Source organism: Bidens hawaiensis, unplaced genomic scaffold (assembly GCF_021521415.1).
Source record: "Bidens hawaiensis isolate Kalapana, Puna unplaced genomic scaffold, B.hawaiensis_p1.1 tig00055259_1, whole genome shotgun sequence".
In the NCBI taxonomy this organism is placed as follows: domain Eukaryota; kingdom Viridiplantae; phylum Streptophyta; class Magnoliopsida; order Asterales; family Asteraceae; genus Bidens; species Bidens hawaiensis.
The window spans coordinates 1-20409 of record NW_027499990.1 but is presented as its reverse complement, the minus strand read 5'-3'; the positions used below and the strand labels follow the sequence as shown (position 1 = coordinate 20409).

General features: G+C 33.2%; 2 protein-coding genes across 2 annotated transcripts; one reads left to right on the top strand and one right to left on the bottom strand.

Moving 5' to 3' along the window:
- The first annotated feature begins 16707 nt into the window (after window positions 1–16707).
- Window positions 16708–17376, top strand: LOC143601049 (uncharacterized). Its single transcript, XM_077078558.1, has one exon. It carries the CDS (start codon window positions 16708–16710, stop codon window positions 17374–17376), a length of 669 nt encoding a protein of 222 aa, XP_076934673.1.
- A 106-nt stretch (window positions 17377–17482) lies between these two features.
- On the bottom strand, window positions 17483–19973 carry LOC143601048 (methylthioribose kinase-like). Its single transcript, XM_077078556.1, has 5 exons — window positions 19472–19973; window positions 18326–18500; window positions 18047–18239; window positions 17750–17964; window positions 17483–17679 (listed from the first exon to the last, which is right to left on the bottom strand). Exons 1-5 carry the CDS (start codon window positions 19965–19967, stop codon window positions 17523–17525), a joined length of 1236 nt encoding a protein of 411 aa, XP_076934671.1. The 5' UTR covers window positions 19968–19973; the 3' UTR covers window positions 17483–17522.
- Between the last annotated feature and the right edge of the window lie 436 nt (window positions 19974–20409).

Below are 20409 nucleotides of genomic sequence, written 5' to 3'. Positions count from 1 at the left end.
GGCATGGTGGATACGCCGCTGGTACATCCTATATATAAGTGCCCTTACCATATTCCTATTGGTGGCATCTTTCGGGTCATTCAAAGATCGACGTTATTGTTTTTAATAGATTAGTATATAAAAATTGTTAAACGTTTTGTATTAGTTGTTTTCTTTTAAAATTTTTATTTTTATTTTAATTTCGGGACGAAGTTTCCAAAAGTTGTGAATCCTGCAACATTCGTCACTTTTCAAACCCGAAAATCCGACCCATTTTAAATTTTCGGTTTTGTTTATTAACATATATATGTAAATATATATGTCACTCGTTTTGCGCGTGTTCATTTTTTTTATTATTTTTTTTATTATAATTGGGTTGTATTCACACTCGTTAAATTGGCCATTTCATTGTCTCATTATATTCGTTTTTAACGTTCATCGTTAAAAAAAAATATGCACGGTAATTTACGTTTACCTATTGCTCGTTTTCTATACGTTTTGTTCAATTATCGAGACTTCGGGATTTAAAGCTTCTATTTAAATGAGTCTTAATAATACGTTAAAATTATAACTTCACATTTATTACCGCATCTCAGAGTTCGGGATCCAATTCATAAAGTATATTTAAATTTTGATTTTTATAAAAACTCAAAGTTCAAGGTTTGAATTGAAAATATACTTAAATCTAGATTTTAATACAACATCTAAGTAGAAGGGCTAATATTGTAAATAACAATTAAGTTACTTTCCCAGCCATCCCTACCCCCTTCCTTCGTTTTTCTGGTGGCCGGAAATTCGCGAATCACCTCAATAAACTTGTCTTTGACCCGTTAATCTAGCCTAATACGACAAATACAATCGCTAACTAACATATCAATCATGTTATAACGGACGAAATCCCGTGATTTTAGCCGTCACTGTCGCCAGATTTAATTCAATTTCATTAACCACGAATTAATCGATAGACGCTCCAATTACAAGTATAAAAAGGACCACAGTATTCGTCTAAACTCGCCCCAAACCTCAAATTAATCTAACAACCCTCTGTAACCTGCAATTGGATCATTTAAGTGCGTTTTCCGGCGAGTGGTCGTTCACCATAAAACAAGAACAACCTCAGGTAATTTTGAAATGATTTCGTTTCGTTTTTCGTAAATTATAAAAACCCCTAACCTGATTTTGATGAACATTGAACGGATTATGAGAATTGAACCTAGGGTTGATTAGGAAGAAGATGGACATGAACTTATAGTTTTATACTTTTGTTTCTGTTTTAAAATCAAACAACCAGCTGGACCAGGTGGTTGGTTCTCTTAATTCTGAATGGAAGGACCTGTGTTTGAACCCGGGTCAGGCCGTTTCTGTTTTATTTTTTTTTATTAAACCATTTCCTTATATTATATTAATCAAAATAAATTATTAAAAATTATTATAAATCAAGTAAAATTATTTTTATTAACTAAAATTATTTATAAAATTAATTTTCTAATTTTTCTTTCAAAAATCAATCTTTTCATATCCGTTAAAGTTTGTAAACTCGTTAAATATAATATTATAATTCCATCGCGTTAACGTTTTCTTTCGTTAATACGCTAACATAACCATATTTTTAAAACTAGTGCTTCATTAATTCCCTTATCAAATAGTAAATTATTAGTTTATTTTCCGTTACTTAAATTCTTTAGCCTTATGACTCATTAAACTGTTAAAGTTAGTCTTATAATCCGTTAGCTTTTATTTCATTAGACTTTATAATTTGCTTAAATACCTGTTTTTAAGTTAACATTCCGATAAAATCCGTAACCTATAAATATCATAATTCTCTTATTAAATAATAAGTATTAGTTAAAATAATTTAAAACGTTAAAATTCTTTCAAAGTTTAAATATAATATTTTAATATAAAACGCCATAAAATGCTAATAAAAATATATTAAATAATGTAAAATCCCTTTATCTAAATTATTCTTTAACTTTATCAATTTTGTAGTTAGATTATGTTTCTGTTTTTAATTATAGTTCATGAAGTTCATCGTATCGAGTTCTTTTAACGCGCCTTCGGTTACTTCGGTTTCGTTATCATGCTTTCGGTTTTCATTGCAATATTTATTCAATTCCAAGGTGAGTTTTCACAACCCTTTTTTAAACACTTTCATATTTTGGGGTGGCATATGTATCCTTTATAAACTTCAAGATTTATTACTTCGATTGCTTACAAACTACAATTCATATCATGGACTTGTGTACTTATTTGCTTATTTGTTATATACGTGGATTTCAAGTGGTTGCCTCAATAAGTATGATCATACGTCCCCCTTTGCACCCAGGTCCATTTGTATCGGGTGGAAAAGGGACCTCATTGTCCAAGTACGTTGGTTCCCCAACCGGAAAGGACCTTCGTTTATTCTTTACACTCAGGTCCATTTGCATCGAGTGTAAAGAACCCTTTATGTGCTTTTCACAAGTTTTCATGGAATTGTATGGTTTTTATATTATATGTATCAAACTGTGAAAGTCTCACCAGCTATATTTATAGCTGACCGTATTTTATACATATGTTACAGGTGTAGAGATACGAGGATGAAAGTTAGAAGACACATAACATGTCTATAGGATATTCAATGAACAACTTACCATTCATTTATTTATTGTTTCACCTTGTATTATTTGATAAACTTGTGTTACATGATGATTTAAATGAAATAATGTTATTATGGTCACCAGATAGTATCACGTGTGTTTGAACAATCTGTACGTTACACCCAGGCGTTTCCGCTTTAGTCGGGGTGTTACACAATACTAGAAGTCCAGATGATTAGAAGTGCAGATTTGGGGAAATAAAAGCCTGTTCGTTAGCAAACCCTAACTTAATATAACGTTTTACATAATGAGCTTTAAAACTAGCAATTAAGCAAATGAATTCAGACGGAACTGAAGTCGAAATACATCAATTTTGGTGGAACTTAACGTTCTCAGATAACACCACCTTGGCGAGCGAACCAACTCATAACTTTGTCTAAAGATAACATCGTAAAAATCATCAATATTTTTGAACTTCAATTTACGTTCACGTGGCGAGGCTACCTCACAAAACAAATTCCATGATTTTTACTAGTTTAATAATATAACAGAAAACAATCATATAAAAATCAAGATGATGCCATTATCCCCTCGACATATGCATTTGATAATCTATCAGACGTAATCCATGATCTATCCATGACCATTTGTTACCAGTTTAAGAATATAACAGAAAACAATTATATAAAAAAAAATAAAAGAAAGCATATGAATATGTGCATTTGACTTATAATAAAACTTTAAACATAAAAGACATAGATCGCATATTGCTATACATTAAGCTCATAATTCCCCAACACTAAAGTAATAAACACGTTTGTGCCAATTAACTCTCTATACAGGGAGCATCGCTACAGATTAAACCTAACAACTAACAAACATATTATACCGACAGTAATGCCTTCATAATATGTCAGAAATAAACAATCAAACTTAACAAAAAGATTACAAACATTGCACATAGCATGCCAATGGATTAAACCTAGCAATCAACAATCAAGCTTCTCCATGTATCAAAATGACAAATAGATTAAACCTAACAATCACGTCAACAGATTAAACCTAACAGTCAATTAACAATCTTACTATATACAAATTGAAACCAAAAGTTAATCAATAACATTATGCAAGCAAAAACTTATTGACAACTATGAGAAAAACACAGACTGAGAGTAAATTAATCTATAATCAGTACTTTTGTCTCATAATTGTAGATGTTATGCTGAAATCCTAGAATAACAATCAACAATCCAATTGGCATACCCAGACGGAGTTCGGTTTAAGCAACATTGAATACCGAAATCGATTAATCATAATCAGCAATGACGCGAATCAGTTTTAAGATAATCTTCTGGACTGTTCTTCCCTAATTACTAGTTTGAGTTCTAAATTCCTAATCCGTGGTCATTAATTCTCATAATCACAACCATTAGAACACAAAAACGGCTAATCGAACAGAAAAACACAAATTGAGCCCTAATTACAACTGAATTAATCAAATTAAAACAGAAGAAAGTAATTGCAGTAAGATTAAACGCGAATTCAAGTGAATCAATGATACCTTGCTACAATCAGACGATGACGTGAATCCTGAATCGTAAAACACTCGTAATCAGCTGGATCCAGAGCCGTAATGAATCAGATGCAGCAGATCCGTAATCAATAATGCAGAGAGTGAACTGACGATGATGGCGTGAATTCGTGCTGAGAGGACATAAAGAACGATGAATGAAAGATCGTTGATGATATAAGCCCTAGAAATAATAATAGAAATAATAAAGTGACAGTTAAAACATGACACTCACTATCAAAAGTGTAGCCTGTGTTTTTTTATTAACTTTTTATGACGTTAAAACGATGACACGCAAAACGTGTCATTGTTTCTTCAAATTTTGATAAAAGATGACAATTTTAATGACACGCGTCGTTTTCATGTCATAAAATGACCGTGTGTCATAATTCGCGTGTCATTAAAGGTATATTTTCTACTAGTGGTTAGGAATCGTTTACACTGATTACATACTCCTCGTGGTCCAACACCCTACTTACCCTGACTAGTTTAAGGTGATTAGGACACTAATTTATACTGTTTTTGACCAGATTATGACAGTCTAGCATCAATACTTCCCATTATTAATGTTAATGATTCAATAATTATTCAAATAGAAAATACATGATTTGGTTTTATAAATGGAAAATAAAACGTTAAAAAATCATTATAAATAGGCTTAGAGAGAAAGTATCCCATCTCCCCAAGAAACCTCCATTATAAATAACCCTAATTCCAAAACCAGCTACCCTACCAAACTCCTCCCATTCGACCACCAATGGACAGACAATCGTCGTTCATCTCAAAGCTTCCGGTGATCACCGCAACGCTTGAGAAACTGAAAGTAGAGCTTGCCGGCAAGAAGTTGCAAGTGTTGGAAGCAAAACGTGTGGGAGGAGAGGTGAAGGAGCTTGAAAAAGAATGGGGGTTCCTGGAATCGGAGATTGATCTGTTGGAGCACACGGCTAAGGTTATGAGAGATGGTCTCATGGCCGACGGGAACAAACTGGCCGGAGTTACACCGGAGATGGTGCTTGTCAGCGGCAAAGTCTGATGAAGGAATCTGTTTATGTTTTTTAAATTTGTCAACACATTTAGTTTTTTTCTGGTTTTGGTTGAAACTTGTATCAATTCATCAATGTTCGTCAAGTGTCTTACATTAAAAGCAGAACTGAATCATGGGAATATATGGTTTATGTTTTTTTTCTTAAAATAATATATTAGGCATTATGAGCTGTTTAACCAATTAGAGAAAGATAATTAATATAAGGGAACACAATTAGAGGAAACCTACGCCATTGGAGATTGTTTTGCAGGTTATAAACTTACAATATGTGTTGAGGTGATCTTAGAAGTTAGAACATAAAAAATGAGTTTGAGATCGGATGAGCATAGAAGGTCAATGCGTTCATTTGTGTTCCCGAGTCTCATTTAACGAGGGGAGGGGAAGGGAGGAGAATTAGGACAAGAAAGAAAGGTAGGGGAAGAAAAATATGTGACTTTATTTTGTGTTTCCGAGTTTAATGAAAATGAAAGGAAGAGAAAGGAAATTAAACATTTTAAGTGTTCCCGAGTTAAGAGGAAAAGAAAGGAAAGATATAATTTTTTTATTATACCCTTTAAGTAAACTATATTAGGGAGTTAATAGAAAGTTATTATAAGACATAACATTGTTTCCTAATCTCTCCAATTTGAGAGGATGATAATATGCTTATATTTTCCCTCTCTTTCCATCCCATCCCCATCTTTTCTTAAAAAAACTCTGAAACATGGTTTTTTATTATTTTCCTTTCTTTTCCTTCCCATCCCCTTGTTAAATGAGACTCGGGAATGCCTAAAACAACATAAATAAAAGGGGTGCTCAAAGATTTGTTAATTTTCTTTACCGGCCAACGAATCCTCCAGTGAAATTCATCATATTGATCGGGATACACTCGTCTTTCGATCCAGTGAAAACCTTCACCTAAAGCCAACGCCTGTGAATACTCGCTCGAATGCACGGCAGTGCGGTAAGGTAAATCTCCTTCAGTTCAAGGATCCAACTAGTAAAAGTCACTTACTCGTTTAGTCTCTTATCATCACCTAGCGCCGTCGAAACTAAATAATGGGGCCAGTAATCAAACCTGAGTTACATGAAATACCAAATTTCTTCTTTGTCACTTCATCACTAATTCATTGGCTCAAAGATTTGTCAATATTATAAAATCAAACTCAAGCATGCTTTTGTTGTGTTTCACTTACAACTAACTTATTAAATTTAATTTTATTATATTTAATATGCTAATGATTTTCTTTGTTTTTTTTCTTTTCCTTTTTTTTTCCGTTTTCTAATGGTTAACAAGCATACCCTCCAATTTTAGTTTGCATTCAACAAATTTTGTTTTGTCAAATTGTGAATGCTCAACTTAACCAGTTATGTTTTGTTTTGCCAAAAATTTAACTCATTTAACTGTTCCTAGCTTACAAGTTTGTTATTTAAGTAGTTTGGAAGTTTGAATTATTATATAAGGTTGATTTAAAATTAAGGAAAAATGACAAAAATTAAAATAAATAAACAAACAAACAGATAACACCTATACATTTTTATTCCCCATCTCCATATTTTTATGGGAAAACAATTCAAAAACCTCCAAATTTGTTTCTTAATTATTCATCCCTCATATCTATATTTTTATAATTTTTATGAGCGTAAGAAAGAGAAAAAAATAGTAACAAAAATAAGAATAAAGAAATGTTTTATAATTGATTAGAGATAAATATAGAAATGGCATGTAGGATCTTTTTAGAAAGTGAGAAACAAATTTAGGAAAAAGTGATTTTTAGTGTAAGGTTGTAAATATGTGTTTTATTTTCCTCATGCCATAACCTCTCCTACATCATCTCCATTCTCTCTTAAAATTCTCCTACAATTCAAAATATGTCGACCACTCGACGTATCTCCTAAACAATGCTATACTTCTGTGATGTATATCGAATGGCAAGTAGTAAGTTTTTTACTGGTGTCATAATTTAAAAACATACACTGTCACTCGATTTTCAGGTACAAAAATTACATATGATTTTTTCTCCACTAGTGTCGCGTGACGTTGATATAGTAATACGTTAGGTCTGCCCATGTCTCCACACGTGTATTGTTTTCAGAGTAGGCAAGGATCCTAAGCCCGGATCCTACCACTCATGACTCATCCAAAAATTCCTAATTTACACTGTTAATATTCTTTCAGTGTTAACTTTTTTTTGTCACCCCTTCCGTTGTCATCACTATGCTATGAGTTATGACTATATAGAGGCAAATACGTTTTCGGTTTTGTTATTTCAATTGAAAATGATACATTATTTTTGTTTGGTATTTGGGTTTCAATGAATCTCACTTTTTTTTTCCTCCTAGATTTGTTGCTCTTGACTTGAATCTCAAACTCAAGATTTCATATTAAGTTTTTAGAATCTCTCGATTTTTATATACATGGTGAATATTGTTATAGCTTTATAATTTGTTTGTCGTTCAAAAATAGATAAAAAAATTCTCGATTTTTTTTTCTTAATACATGGTGATTTTGGTTGATTTGGTCAAAGCTTTTGGTTATGTCCCACATACCACATTTTTGGTTTGAAATATTGTTGGTTTGAAATCTAGCTATGTTTTGTGTTGATGAGCATCACCAGTTTGAGATTTTTGTACATAGTTGCGCTTCTAGACCTAATGTTTTTTTCCCACCTTGTGGTAGGTAATAGATGGTGGGTGAAGTAGGTGACGGTGGTGGTGGTAAATGGTAGGTGGCTCTGCTAATTCATAACATCAAGTGGTTTTGAATATATGCCGAAGAATATCTGCATATCATAATAACAAATCAATAAGAAAAAGTTAACAGCTAATATTTCTGAATCCATCTAAATTAACAACTTTAGTGCAAAATGGTTGTTGGGAGACTCTGAATTACCATCAGCATGCAACTCACTTTATCCGAATCTAAATCCTAAAATAGTAGTGTTCTTCTTTATTAATGGCATGTATCAATCGAACCGAGACACCCAAGAGATTCTCTTAAAATTCTTGTCACATGCATGGTTCGAATCATGATATACCCTCATTACCTCACAGTAACTCAGCTAGTATTTATCAATTAAGCCAACTGGCTAAGGATCATTGGCAATATCGGGCCAAATGCCATTTGATAATAACAAGTTAATAGTTGGTCCAAAAAATTATTCATCATTACCCAAATGTTAATTATTGATTACCGTACGTTAATTACCAACCTAAGGAAGTTAGTTATCAACTATATGTTATCCAGTCATTTTATTGATTAATTGTGTATATTAATATGCTACCTAGGCCGATAAACAATTGAGTATTACCTAGGAAAAAAAAACTAGAGCGTAAATAAGTTACCAAATTAGACCATGATTTAACCTTGAAATAAAATTTTAACTCTTGATTTGTACATTTGCCATATTTTAAGTATGTGTTAATTAATCAACAAATTAAAAAACCAAACTTTAATTATAAAAACTACAATTTTAAAACTCTCATGGCAGCCTTTAGAATGAGTCCAATTTAAGAAAAAGGATTGTTTTAATTTTGTCTTATTCTTTTGGAATATTATTGTTAAGGAAGATTAAATAAGCTATTATTTTTAAATAATCACGTGCTTATAAACTGCGAAGAACAAAAATATGAGTAAAATAAACGATAACTGACCCAAGGAATCTGATTAATATCGTATTTTCTTTGCTAGTGACTTCTAGAAAAATACAAAAGTTATAAAGTTTGGTTGTTTATGTAACATTCCACACCAAAAAGGATGAAATTTATTTTCACAATATATCATCCATTTTATTTTATGAAATGGTGATTTCTTATTGTTGTTATGAAACTAGGGGGGGGGGGGGGTGAACTTTTTAAAATTACTTATTACTTATTTGACTTTTAAAAAGTAAAAACACTTTTAAAAAGTTTTTTAAACGCTTTACCAAACACATTTTGCTTTTCAAAAATTAAATAAGCAAAATTTAAAAGTTCATCTAAACACCTCCTAAATATGTACTGTAACTCGATTTGACAGAGACTAGGGTTACCCATTTATGAACTTTTGAACACACCCGATGTACAAAGACTTCATGCATCCCGATCATAGTGGGTCTCGAAAAAAACTAGTCATATATATAGATAGTGATGGACTTATGCGTGTGACGTAGAGTGGAAACACAAAAATACACGTGGTTGTTTAGTAGCCATTAACAATTTCATTAAGATGCTACATCTTAATGGTTCATAGCCTCTTATTTGTTTAGAGGTAGCTTGAAGTTTGAATAGTTAAGAGGTGGCCATTAAAAAATAGTCCTAATAGATGATATTCAGGTCCAAGTTATGCTTTCTTTGTTATGTTTGAGACCTTTTCCTCATCTTTCCTTAGCTAGTCCAGTTTAAGGTGTGCTAACTACCATTAACCTTCTGGTCTAATTGTGTGGAGGTAATGATTAACGTTTGGAATTATATGGTCTTAGGCTGGTTTGAAACTTGAATCAATGAAGGTTTTCCATAATGGTAGGTTTCCTCCTTGATGGTGTTATTATTGGATACATCAGTGTTGGAGCGTCAAAATTAGGATGGATAGTTGACATCCCGTCTCACAAAGATTTACTTGAATATTAGGGTAGTTCCAAACATTGTTAAAGAATAGAAAACAAGAAAAAGAAAAGAAAAGGTGTGCTAAATTTTTAATTAACTTTGTTCTAATTTGACACCGAAGTTCGGACCATCTAATAACTATAAATCAAACTGGAAACAATGTTATATTTGATATCTATCAAAACCTGGTAAAATGAAAGTGACAAAACATAACTAAAGTTTAGCGATGCAGCAAACGTCTAAATTAGTGAAAATCATAACTAACACGTTTTAAATCAAAACATAAACAATCAAATCAGGAAAAATTGAAAAAACAATTTTGAAATTAAAATCAAAGACACATGAAGGAATTTTGAACATGAGAGTAAAGAGAAAATAGCCTACTGCGTCAGTGCAAACGTTCCGTTTATTGAGAATTGTTATCCACATTAATGGGTCGTATGTCGCAGTTAACGTGGGGCTTTCTCATTTACTAAAGGCTTGTTAAAAGTCAAAAGCAGAGTCAAATTTGAAGTGTTCAATCAGTCACCTACTTGTCTTTACCGTCTTCAGGTTCAGGATAAAGATCACCCCACCTAATTTTTCTAATAATTATTTATCATGGAAATTAAGAAAAATTTTCTTTTGGTTTCTTGATATGTTGTAAAATAAGAACATCAAATTTGACCTTGAAAAGAATATATAAAGTGGCCTCTTGGTAGGGTGTCCTTAACTATATATCAAGCCGGATCCGGCTCGGCCGAAGTTAAACATGTCTGCTTGGCTCTCATTTACTCTTGCTGAGCTGACAAATATGTTGGAAAATATATGAAAGACAAATAAAACATATAAATTTAATTTGAGTTTCATCTCATTAAGTGTCACACCCCAACCAATGAAGGCGGAAACGTCGAGGCGCGACATGATTGTTCATTGCACAACGACACTATAAAGTGACAATATTTAAACAACTCATTTAAAACCATATCATCATAAGTAACACAACAATTGTTCATACAAAATGCCAAATAGATAGATAAACAAATAACTTGTTCTTTTATTTTCTAATATCCTAAAGCCAAAATGATAAGTTTCTTCAAGTAATCCAATCAAGCTAACATCAAACCTGTAACATTACATAAAATAGAGTTTGTCAAAACAAAGGTTGGTGAGCAATTTTCATAGTTTTGGACAATAAGTATATAGTATGAAATCTACAACTAGTATATGAAAACAATAAATAATAGCAACAATTTAGATAATAAAACCGTCAGTAAGAATACATTGACGCCAATAATGAAATCGTCAATAAGAATACATTGACGACACCTTTCTATATGGGGATATCATATATACTCGGATTAACGTGTGATCATACTTTGATGAGGCTACCCGCCTTAGCATTCGAGAGGCTACCCGCCTTAGCATTCAAGAATTTGCACATAATCATGTAAAGCATATAACACCAAATCGAGCATTTATTTAAGTAAACATATACAATAAGTGTTGTGGTTTAAAACTCAAGTATAAATCATTTGAATTTGAATAAGTATACAATGCCACCCCCAAATTGAAAGATGGAAAACGGGGAATGAAAAAGTATTCACTTTAACAAGTAACTTGAAAGATAGTGTCGTGAATAATCGGAGAGATCGGTTTAACGAGCAAGACCTATATTAAACGGATCTTGTGTTAGTAGGTAGTCTTGGAAGGGTTTAAAGTAAAATACATGACAAATAAAGTAAATAAATAAAGTTTAGGGTTTAAAATGTAAATATTTTAGAAATTAAAGAAACGAGTTTTGTAAAATAAGTTTACTCAAAACCGGGTCTCGGTATTCTATTCATTAGTTTTTTTACTCAACTTACGTTAAGTAATAATGTGGGTTAAAATGCAATATTACAAAACCCTTGGTTATAAGAATACCAAAACGAGATTTAAACGAGTGTTCGGGTTTGTCAATACGAGACTTGATAATTGACCAAGCTTAAAGTTAACTTCCCAAAATAATAAATGTTATGAGATAACTCAATAAAATCAAAATAGACTTAACCAAGTATGTAGTTCTATTGTGAAGAACCTTAACGTTCGTTAAGCGAGTATACGACTTTATCGGTCCGAACTTATTATAAGATCAAGTTGGTTACCGACATACCAAGTATGTTTAGAAATTAACTAAAATTGTTTTAAAATATAATCTTGAAGAAAAATATGAGTTTTGGTGGCTAAAAACACACTTGTGTGTCTTAAGCGAGTGAACTCGGTTTAGTTCGGTTTTTGGTTCGGTCCTTGACTCGGAATAAGACCGAGGATGGTTACCACATACCCGATTACCATGGAACTTGTAAAATAACTTATAAATAATAATACTCAAGTTTTACATTCAAAAAGTTAACAATAAAGCTTTTAAACGAAAGTTTGGTTTTTGGTTCGGTTCTCAACTCGGGATGAAACCGAGGCTAGTCACCACATAAACAATACCATGGAATTTGACAAATATGAACAATAAACTAAAATATGCAGAAGTTAAGCAAGTTATTAGATTTGTTAAATATATAAACAAGGACTACAAAGTCCTCCATGTAACCTTGCCTTACTAGCCCGACATTTCAACCAGCCGAGATCGGAGAAATGAAAGACCGAAGGTAAACAAGGAGTGTATATTATATATATGTTGTATATGTTGTAACATCAAGTTTTAAGTATCGAGAAGTTAGTTAAAATGAAATATTAGCTTAGTTTGACCTTGAGAGTCAAACTATGAAGAACAACCTTAGAAATCAAGAATTTGAGAGAGAAATGAGGAAATGAGCAAGCACAAATGAAGAAGATGAGTGTGTATATAGGGTAAGTTGAATGGGTATTTCATAAAGGGTGTTGCATGAAAATATGTTGGTTATAGACTCAAGAAAGCACAAACTACAAATGGGTCTTTCAAGTCTCCATTTTGGTAGTTTTAGTCTCTGGAGTTCGTTTTGAGCGTTTTGGGGCATTTTAAGAACCGAAAAGGGTGTTTTTTTTAGATCCGACAACTATAAAACAAATTTGTAACATAAAATTCATCATTTTGATTATATCGAAAGGTTCGATATACAAAACGGGTCGGGTTTACATTAAGAATACAAGTATAAAATAACCCGAAATTGACAAATGTCACATTAATTAAGTTAAATTTATTTTTGGGTTTCAACTTATTAAGTCTATAAAAAGAGTTTTAACTCAAAAATATTCAAAACAAAATTAAATTTTGAAAAATTATTTATTCCTTTATTTAATTTCTTGAAACATATTTCGACTTTGAGTTAATTTTTTTTTTTAAATTTCGTTTCCTATAAATAGTAAATACTAGGTATTACATAGCTGAAAATCACACAAAAAGCAACTAGCTTTTGAGAGATTTCGTATACTCTAGAGAATACTCCAAAAAGAAGCTGAAGAACAATCCAAAAAGACAACATTCTCCAACATTATTATTTTTTCTCTTCGTTCAAGGTTTGATTTCGGATGCTTGAGTTCTCCGTGACAGAACACATACTGTTCTGGTAGTTATACTCTGTGAGACGAGACACACAAACTGTTTTAAGGGGTTTGTGTTGAATAAGACTCCTCACCAATACGAACGCCTTTAATTGTTTAAAGTGAAGAGTAAAAAAAAAATCAAAGACACTTTTCATTGAAAGAGCATCATTGAATATCTTTACATTCAAGTAAATTATTTATTTTATTCGTTAAATATCTTTGCATTCTACAAAGTAAACGATACTTCACGAAGTATAACCAAAATCTATGAAAGTTGAAAGAAGGTTGAATCGAAACTCCGTTCTTGTAATATGGTATTCGAATTTGATATTATGTTCCAATAAAATCCGACTTGTACTCATATTATTTCCCAAAAAAAATTACAAGATTAAAAAAAAAATTTAATTTTATAACTTTTTATGAACCCTAAATCCTTGATTATAAATCTTTCAAAAAAAATTATATGTTTTTTAAGATTATAGGAAGTCCGTTCACATTTTTATCAAAATAAATAATAAAATTTAATAAAGGTACTCTCTTTATACATAAACGAATAAAATTAAATAAATAAAATTATTTGAATGTAAAGATATTCAGCGGTGCTCTTTCAATGAAACGCGTCTTCGATTTTGCTCTTGACTTTTTATTTAAACAATTAAAGTCGTTACCGTTGGTTGATGATTTGTGTTCGACACGAGTCTCTTAAAACAGATTTTGTGCCTCTTCTAAGACAAACGCGTCTTTCTTCCATTATAAAAATTGGAATAGTATGTGTACTGCCGGGAAGGACTCTAGCACTCGAAGTTAAACCTTGAATCAAGAGAAGAAGGTTTAATCTTGGAGAATGCTTTGTGTTCTTAGATTGTTCTTGAGAGTATAAAAATTCTCTCAAAATATAGATGTTTTTTTAACTAGGGATGCAAACGAGCCAAGCCCGAGCTCGATTAGGCTCGAGCTCGGATCGTTTAACTTACACAGAGCTCGAGATCGGCTTGTTTCGAGCTCTATTTTCAAAACTCGAGCTCGGCTTGTGAGTAGATTTTTAAGCTTGAGCACGGCTTGGGCTCGGCTCATTTATTATTAACAATTATTTTTTATATAATTATAATTATTTTTATATATTTTTTCTATAATAATTTTATGTATAAAATACTATATATTATTTAGTTATTTTTATTTATATTTTCATAGCATTATATATATATATATAATTATTAAATATATATCATTAAAAATTATATAAATGGCAAGCTCGTTTAGCTCGCGAGCTGGCTCAAGCTCGGTAAGTGAAGCTCGGGCTCGTTTATTAAATAAGCTTATTTTTAGGCTCGAGCTCGGGCCCAATTAAGCTTGGCTAGGTCGAGCTTTTTAGCGAGCCGATCTTGAGTAACTCACGAGCAGCTCAACTCGTTTGCACCGTTAGATGTTTTTGGTGTGATTTTCTACCATGTAACACTCGGTATTTATGGGAAACCAAAAATCAAACACCTTTTAAGAATAATTTAACTCAAAGTTGTAGCATTAATGGTTTTGAACAAAATTTATTCATGTTTGATTAGTTGAGTTGAAACTCTTTTTATATACTTAATAATAAGTTGAAACTCAACAAAAATAATGAATTTAACTTAATGAGGTTTTTTTTACATCAAAGTTTCATCTTTACATGGTATTTATAAAGATTTGAATTCACAACCTTCTATTTATAAAAGAAACACCTTAATTTAATTGGTTAAAACTAATTAAGTTTAAATTAAATTAAATTAAATTATTTTTTTTTCACATGTTTTGCAACAAAATAAGCTTGAGTTACCTGGCTTACACTAAAAATAAAAAAATTATATTAAAAAAAAACTGATATAATAAATTTAAGGTGGTCTCTAGTGGATAATCATATTTTTTTTAAACGACGCTCCTAATGTTTGAACCGTCACTATTATGGCTTAACTTAAACGAGTCAAACAAAGCAAGCCAATGAGTGAGCTCACCTTGTCTTGTTCAAATTCTCACAAATCGCAAGCTATAGAATAAGTGGCCTGTTAGAATTTTGTTTAAATTGTACTCAAGTATAATGCACACATCAAGTTGCTTTTTATCAATCTTTATAATTTGATTTTAAGCTTTAGCACCTGGAAAAAAATAGATTAATTGAGCATTAGGGTGAAGGGAGCAATGTTCCCACCACGATACCAAAGGTAGGGACGGTGTTTTAGTTGCTCCCACACCGCTACCTATCTTTCCTTCTTTGTTTCTTCTGCACTTCAGCACCACCATCTCGCTGCATGTGACTCTCAGAGTAAACTAGCGCTTTCACATCCATATCACTCATCCCACACCACCTTCTTGTCCAATGCCAAAACTACACCCACTACCTTACAGACTACAACTTGAAAATACCAACAATCACAATGAGAAAAATCTTTGCTACTTTTCTCATAGACAACCACACAAACACCTTGTGAGAACTTGAGGCATGGGGTCAGGACAGTTCGGCTCTTATACTTCCCATGTGAGTGCTTTGTGTGAAATTTGTGAGGCAGGATGGGACATGGGTTGGTTGTTTTGACTAGCATTCTTGTTCGGGTCTTGGTGAGCAAATAGGTGTTACCCGCACGCCCGACCCAGACCCTATTAATGGAATTCTCAGGACTTGAGAATAGACCCTATTTTAAATAATTGGGTTTGAACGGTTCGGCACGCGCGGGTCTTACCCGGTTTATGCTCACCCTATAGGAGCAAACGGGTCTTACTCGCAATATCCAGGAACCGACCCTAATGTAATATAACCAGGTCTGGAGATTGCCAACTCATTTGTGAATTGTTGGTTTCACATGTGAAGCGGCCCATAAGTTTGGTTGCTTGAGTATTATTGGGTTTCCTAAGTGATGACATCAATTGGGCCACACAAGATATCGGTGGAATGACCAATTTAGCCCATATATATTGTACTCTTGCTATGGCCTGTGTGCCGTATTCCTCTTAGGGCTACCCTTGCTCATTTTGAGACTTGTTTGGGCCCAACTTGGTTGGATTCACATTATTATGTATCTCTTGTCTTGTATTATGTTTGGGCCCAACAAGTTTACTACTATACTATTACTATACCCTTTTAATCTTTTTTTTTTTTGGGTTTTATTATTATAAAAATTGCTATACCCTTTTAATTTTAATATTAGACTACTGAAACATTTTTAGAGTACAACATATATAAAGATTAAAAATGTAATTTCTTGTTAGCCATGTGGCCAGCCGGCCCCTTTTATTAAGGTTTGGCCATTTTTGATTGAAATGTGCAGGCTGAACCTTATTTTACATGAAACTATTAATAGATACACAAACAAAGAACAAATGGCCATGAAAGTAACAAAGTTAGCTACCGCAGCATCACACTATATATACATACAAGCAACTGCAAATACATCAACATGCAATACATACTTATGCATAACACAATGTCCAAACACACTAAAATGAAAATGGTCATGTCATTCATCCTAATTCTAGCAGTCTTACCAGCAACCTTTGCAACAGTAAGCTACAACATCACCAACACCGCTGCACAAACTCCAGGTGGGGTTCGGTACGAGAACCAAATTGGGTACAAGTTTACCAAACACACCTTAAAGTCCGCAAACTTATTCATATGGAGAATCTTTCAACAAAGAAACAAGGCCGATCGTGCAAACGTGGCAAATGTCCATTTGTTCCTTGATGACATGGACGGGGTTGCTTATTGTGAGGATAACGAGATCCACTTCAGCACAAACTATATTGCAGGTTATCAAGGCGATATCATAAAAGAATTTAGTGGTGTCATTTATCATGAGATGACACACGTGTGGCAGTGGTCGGGTAACGGGTCCACCCCCTTGGGATTGATTGAAGGGGTTGCTGATTTTGTGAGACTAAAGGCGGGGTACATACCGAGCCATTGGGTCCAGCCAGGGCAAGGTGACAAGTGGGACCATGGGTATGATGTAACCGCTCGGTTTCTTGATTATTGTGAGGGTCTTAGATTCGGGTTTGTGGCTGAACTTAATAAGAAGATGCGGTATGCTTATAGTGTTGACTATTTTGTTGACTTGGTTGGGAAGAGTGTTGATCAGCTGTGGAGTGACTACAAGGCTGCTTATAATCATAGTTAAGACGTGAACAAGAAAGCTTAATTATGTTACATCCTTATTTAAAAGAAATGGTATAGTTTGAATTTTATGGTCAAACAGGAAATATTTAAACTTTACATATGCTTCTGTAATTTTGGAACATATTACATATATTCAGGTGAAAGTTCCTAAACAGCAGAAATAACATCAGTAATGCTATCGAAATTTCTTCTTTTTTTCATAAGCGTCTTAGCAAAATCAAGAGCATGACGTTCACAGTCAGCTCGTTTGGCCGGTTCAACGATCGACTCGAAATCCTCAACATGAGCCACCCCAACAATTCGCCTGTTACATAAGTGATGAATAAAATAAAATATCAGAATAAGCTTAAAGAGTTGCATAAGTTATGAATCACCTTATCATTTTGGCAGCCGCAAATCCAAGTGAATCATGGAATAAACTGATCATATATTTTTGCTTTACAAGCTCCCAAAGCTCGGCATCTTTATAAATTTCATGGAGATATGCCTCGCCAGGCCCGTCTTTGTGTTTATCCCAAAGCGATGTAAACTTTTTGTGAAAAAGATTCCAAGTGTCGGATATGGTATTGATGATCCATTCTTTATATGTCTGCATTCATAGTTCATAATACTTGACTTACGGAACAAAAAATAGACACTAGTAACAATTTAATATGTTAAACTAGACATACTTTTCGGTCATCTGCATATCCATCTTGTGCAAAATATGCCAAAAACAGGTTTCCAATGAAAGCACCGATGTCAAACCCCATTGGCCCATAGAAAGAAAACTCTGGATCAATGACTTGAGTTGAATCTTGAGTAACCATGACTGAACTTGTATGGAGATCACCATGTATTAGAGCTTGTGTTCTCTCACAAAACCTAAAGAGTATCAAAATAATGGAATGGGAAATTAAAAAAAAATTAAAAATAGAAAGAACATAAAGCATGGTTGATTGAGTATGTACATAGACTTGAGCTCAGCAACTTCAATTTTCAACTCTTTGTCATTCCGAATAGCCTCGGCATCACCATCAAGATAAGGTGAAGTCCAACGGTTATGTTCAGAAATTTTGTAAGGATCTGAAAACACCACTTGTTCGGTCAGCCTGCATATCTCCACGTTTGCACAGAATTCGGCCACTGCACAAGGTAAAATCACATGTCATGAGCCTTAAAGCATACATAAATGTAATATCCGGCCAATATTGCCCACTTTTTGCACAAGAGCTCATGCATCATGGATTGCTCCGACTCAATCACGATTAACCATGGATATCTCCACTTATCCACATAAAATGCGCCCACTGATAAGCTAATCCAAGAGTTAGCACACTTTTACATGGACCAGCTGGACAGAGAGAAACATGCCACAAAATACCAAAACATGAAAAAAGCGTAACTTGAGCTACAAGTGGCCAAGTGTGGTTACAAAGCTCATAAGGAGCGGACAAAATTGGTCTATATCCAACACGAAATCTACCGAAGATTTTCTCTAAATTTTAGCAATTTATAGTTATGTCCTTTTTAGTCTAAAACACGTAAATTACTAAATTGACATACTTTACACCAATGTTGTAAAAGTAGGTCTACAGGGCCGAGTACTCCCCGAGTAATCGCCACAAGGTGTAGTGCCGAGTTGAATTTTTTTTCTCCGCCTTGTTACGAATAATCGGTTAAAGGTGGTCAGCTAGGGCCGATTTTGACTTAAAAAAATAAAAATAATTCATATTTCTATAATATTAAAGAACGAATATCATTTTTTTTTAAATTAATGATTAGCAAGTTTCAGAATAACTTAGTAATTAAAAATGTATTTCTTTTATTTATATTGATATTCACCTATTTTTTTATAAATATCAATAAATTTATGATATTTGACATATATGTATAATATCCAAAAACTAATTTTCTTTATATTTATCATGTCCAAGTACCCTGGGTACACCCAACTCCCTAGTCGGTCAACCATAGCGACTTTTGAAACCATGTTTTACACATCCATTAAAGTCCTAACTTCAATATTTAATTGCCATTTTGTATTTGTGTCACAATGATAGTTGCCAAAACTTCCAAAAAGGCAACAAAATATATATGATATAACAAGTGTTCACCTGCACTTTTGTGTTGTGTAGTCGTGAGATAAAGAAGAGACGTGTAAAACAAAGTGTTAGCCATAAACTCCGACATGTGTTCAGCCAGCAACGGGTACTTCACTCCAGAAACCAAGCCTTTCCTCAATATTATATGCGGCGGCTCGATATACCGCATCCCAATTAACGACATACTTCTATCAAAGTGATAAACTTCCGGAACATGTTTTGGACACAACTCATGCTGACGTTTAAGAGCCGTAGCTTCGAAGTACGATCGTTCCTTGGCCAACGGCCAAGACTCACCGATCAAACGGACATACGGTACGGCCTGTTTTATAACAACCGAACCCGATGGAGAGATGACGATGTAGACGAAATTGAGATTGCCGTCACCGACTTCTTTTATTTTGAGGTTGTTGAGTTCGTTACCGAGCTTGGAGGCTAAGGATGGTGTGGATTTGATGTATTCGATTAGCGATTTCTCGCCGAGTACTCGGAATCCATCCGTCGTCATCTTTTCCGGCGGTATGTTATTGTGGCTAATCTGAGGGGTGTTTTGAAGAGCAAAAGACGAATAAAGATGGAAAATACAATGAACCAGGACCACAACTTTTTCAAAACGAATTGAAATGTAACGGATGCTTGGAAATTACTTGTGTTCATTATTTATATTTTATATATATATTGTATAATAATCATAAAACAAAAAAAATAATAGTTTGAATTAGAGTTAAACACACGTGGTTTGTCCAAAAGAATTTTCCTGCTATAACTTGATTGTAACACTCATGGTAAGCGAATGTCTCTTAAATTTTGAAGTTAGTTTTTTAAGAATAGCTAAAATACCATAATGTGAAACAACTTTAAGATAAAATTACAGAAATCATTGTCTACGTTTAAAAAAACACTCTAGTAATCTGAAGAAACGTGGATCTACTCACTGGTAGCAGATCTAC

What these genes read in the sequence shown, in the direction of transcription:
- LOC143601048 (XM_077078556.1), bottom strand. Translation starts at nt 19,967, where the DNA reads ATGACGACGGATGGATTCCGAGTACTCGGCGAGAAATCGCTAATCGAA. An exon ending in GATATGCAGATGACCGAAAA is followed by an intron (nt 17,965 to 18,046) that starts GTATGTCTAGTT and finishes CTATGAATGCAG; the next exon opens with ACATATAAAGAATGGATCAT. An exon ending in GCGGCTGCCAAAATGATAAG is followed by an intron (nt 17,680 to 17,749) that starts GTGATTCATAAC and finishes CTTATGTAACAG; the next exon opens with GCGAATTGTTGGGGTGGCTC.
- LOC143601049 (XM_077078558.1), top strand. Translation starts at nt 16,708, where the DNA reads ATGGTCATGTCATTCATCCTAATTCTAGCAGTCTTACCAGCAACCTTT.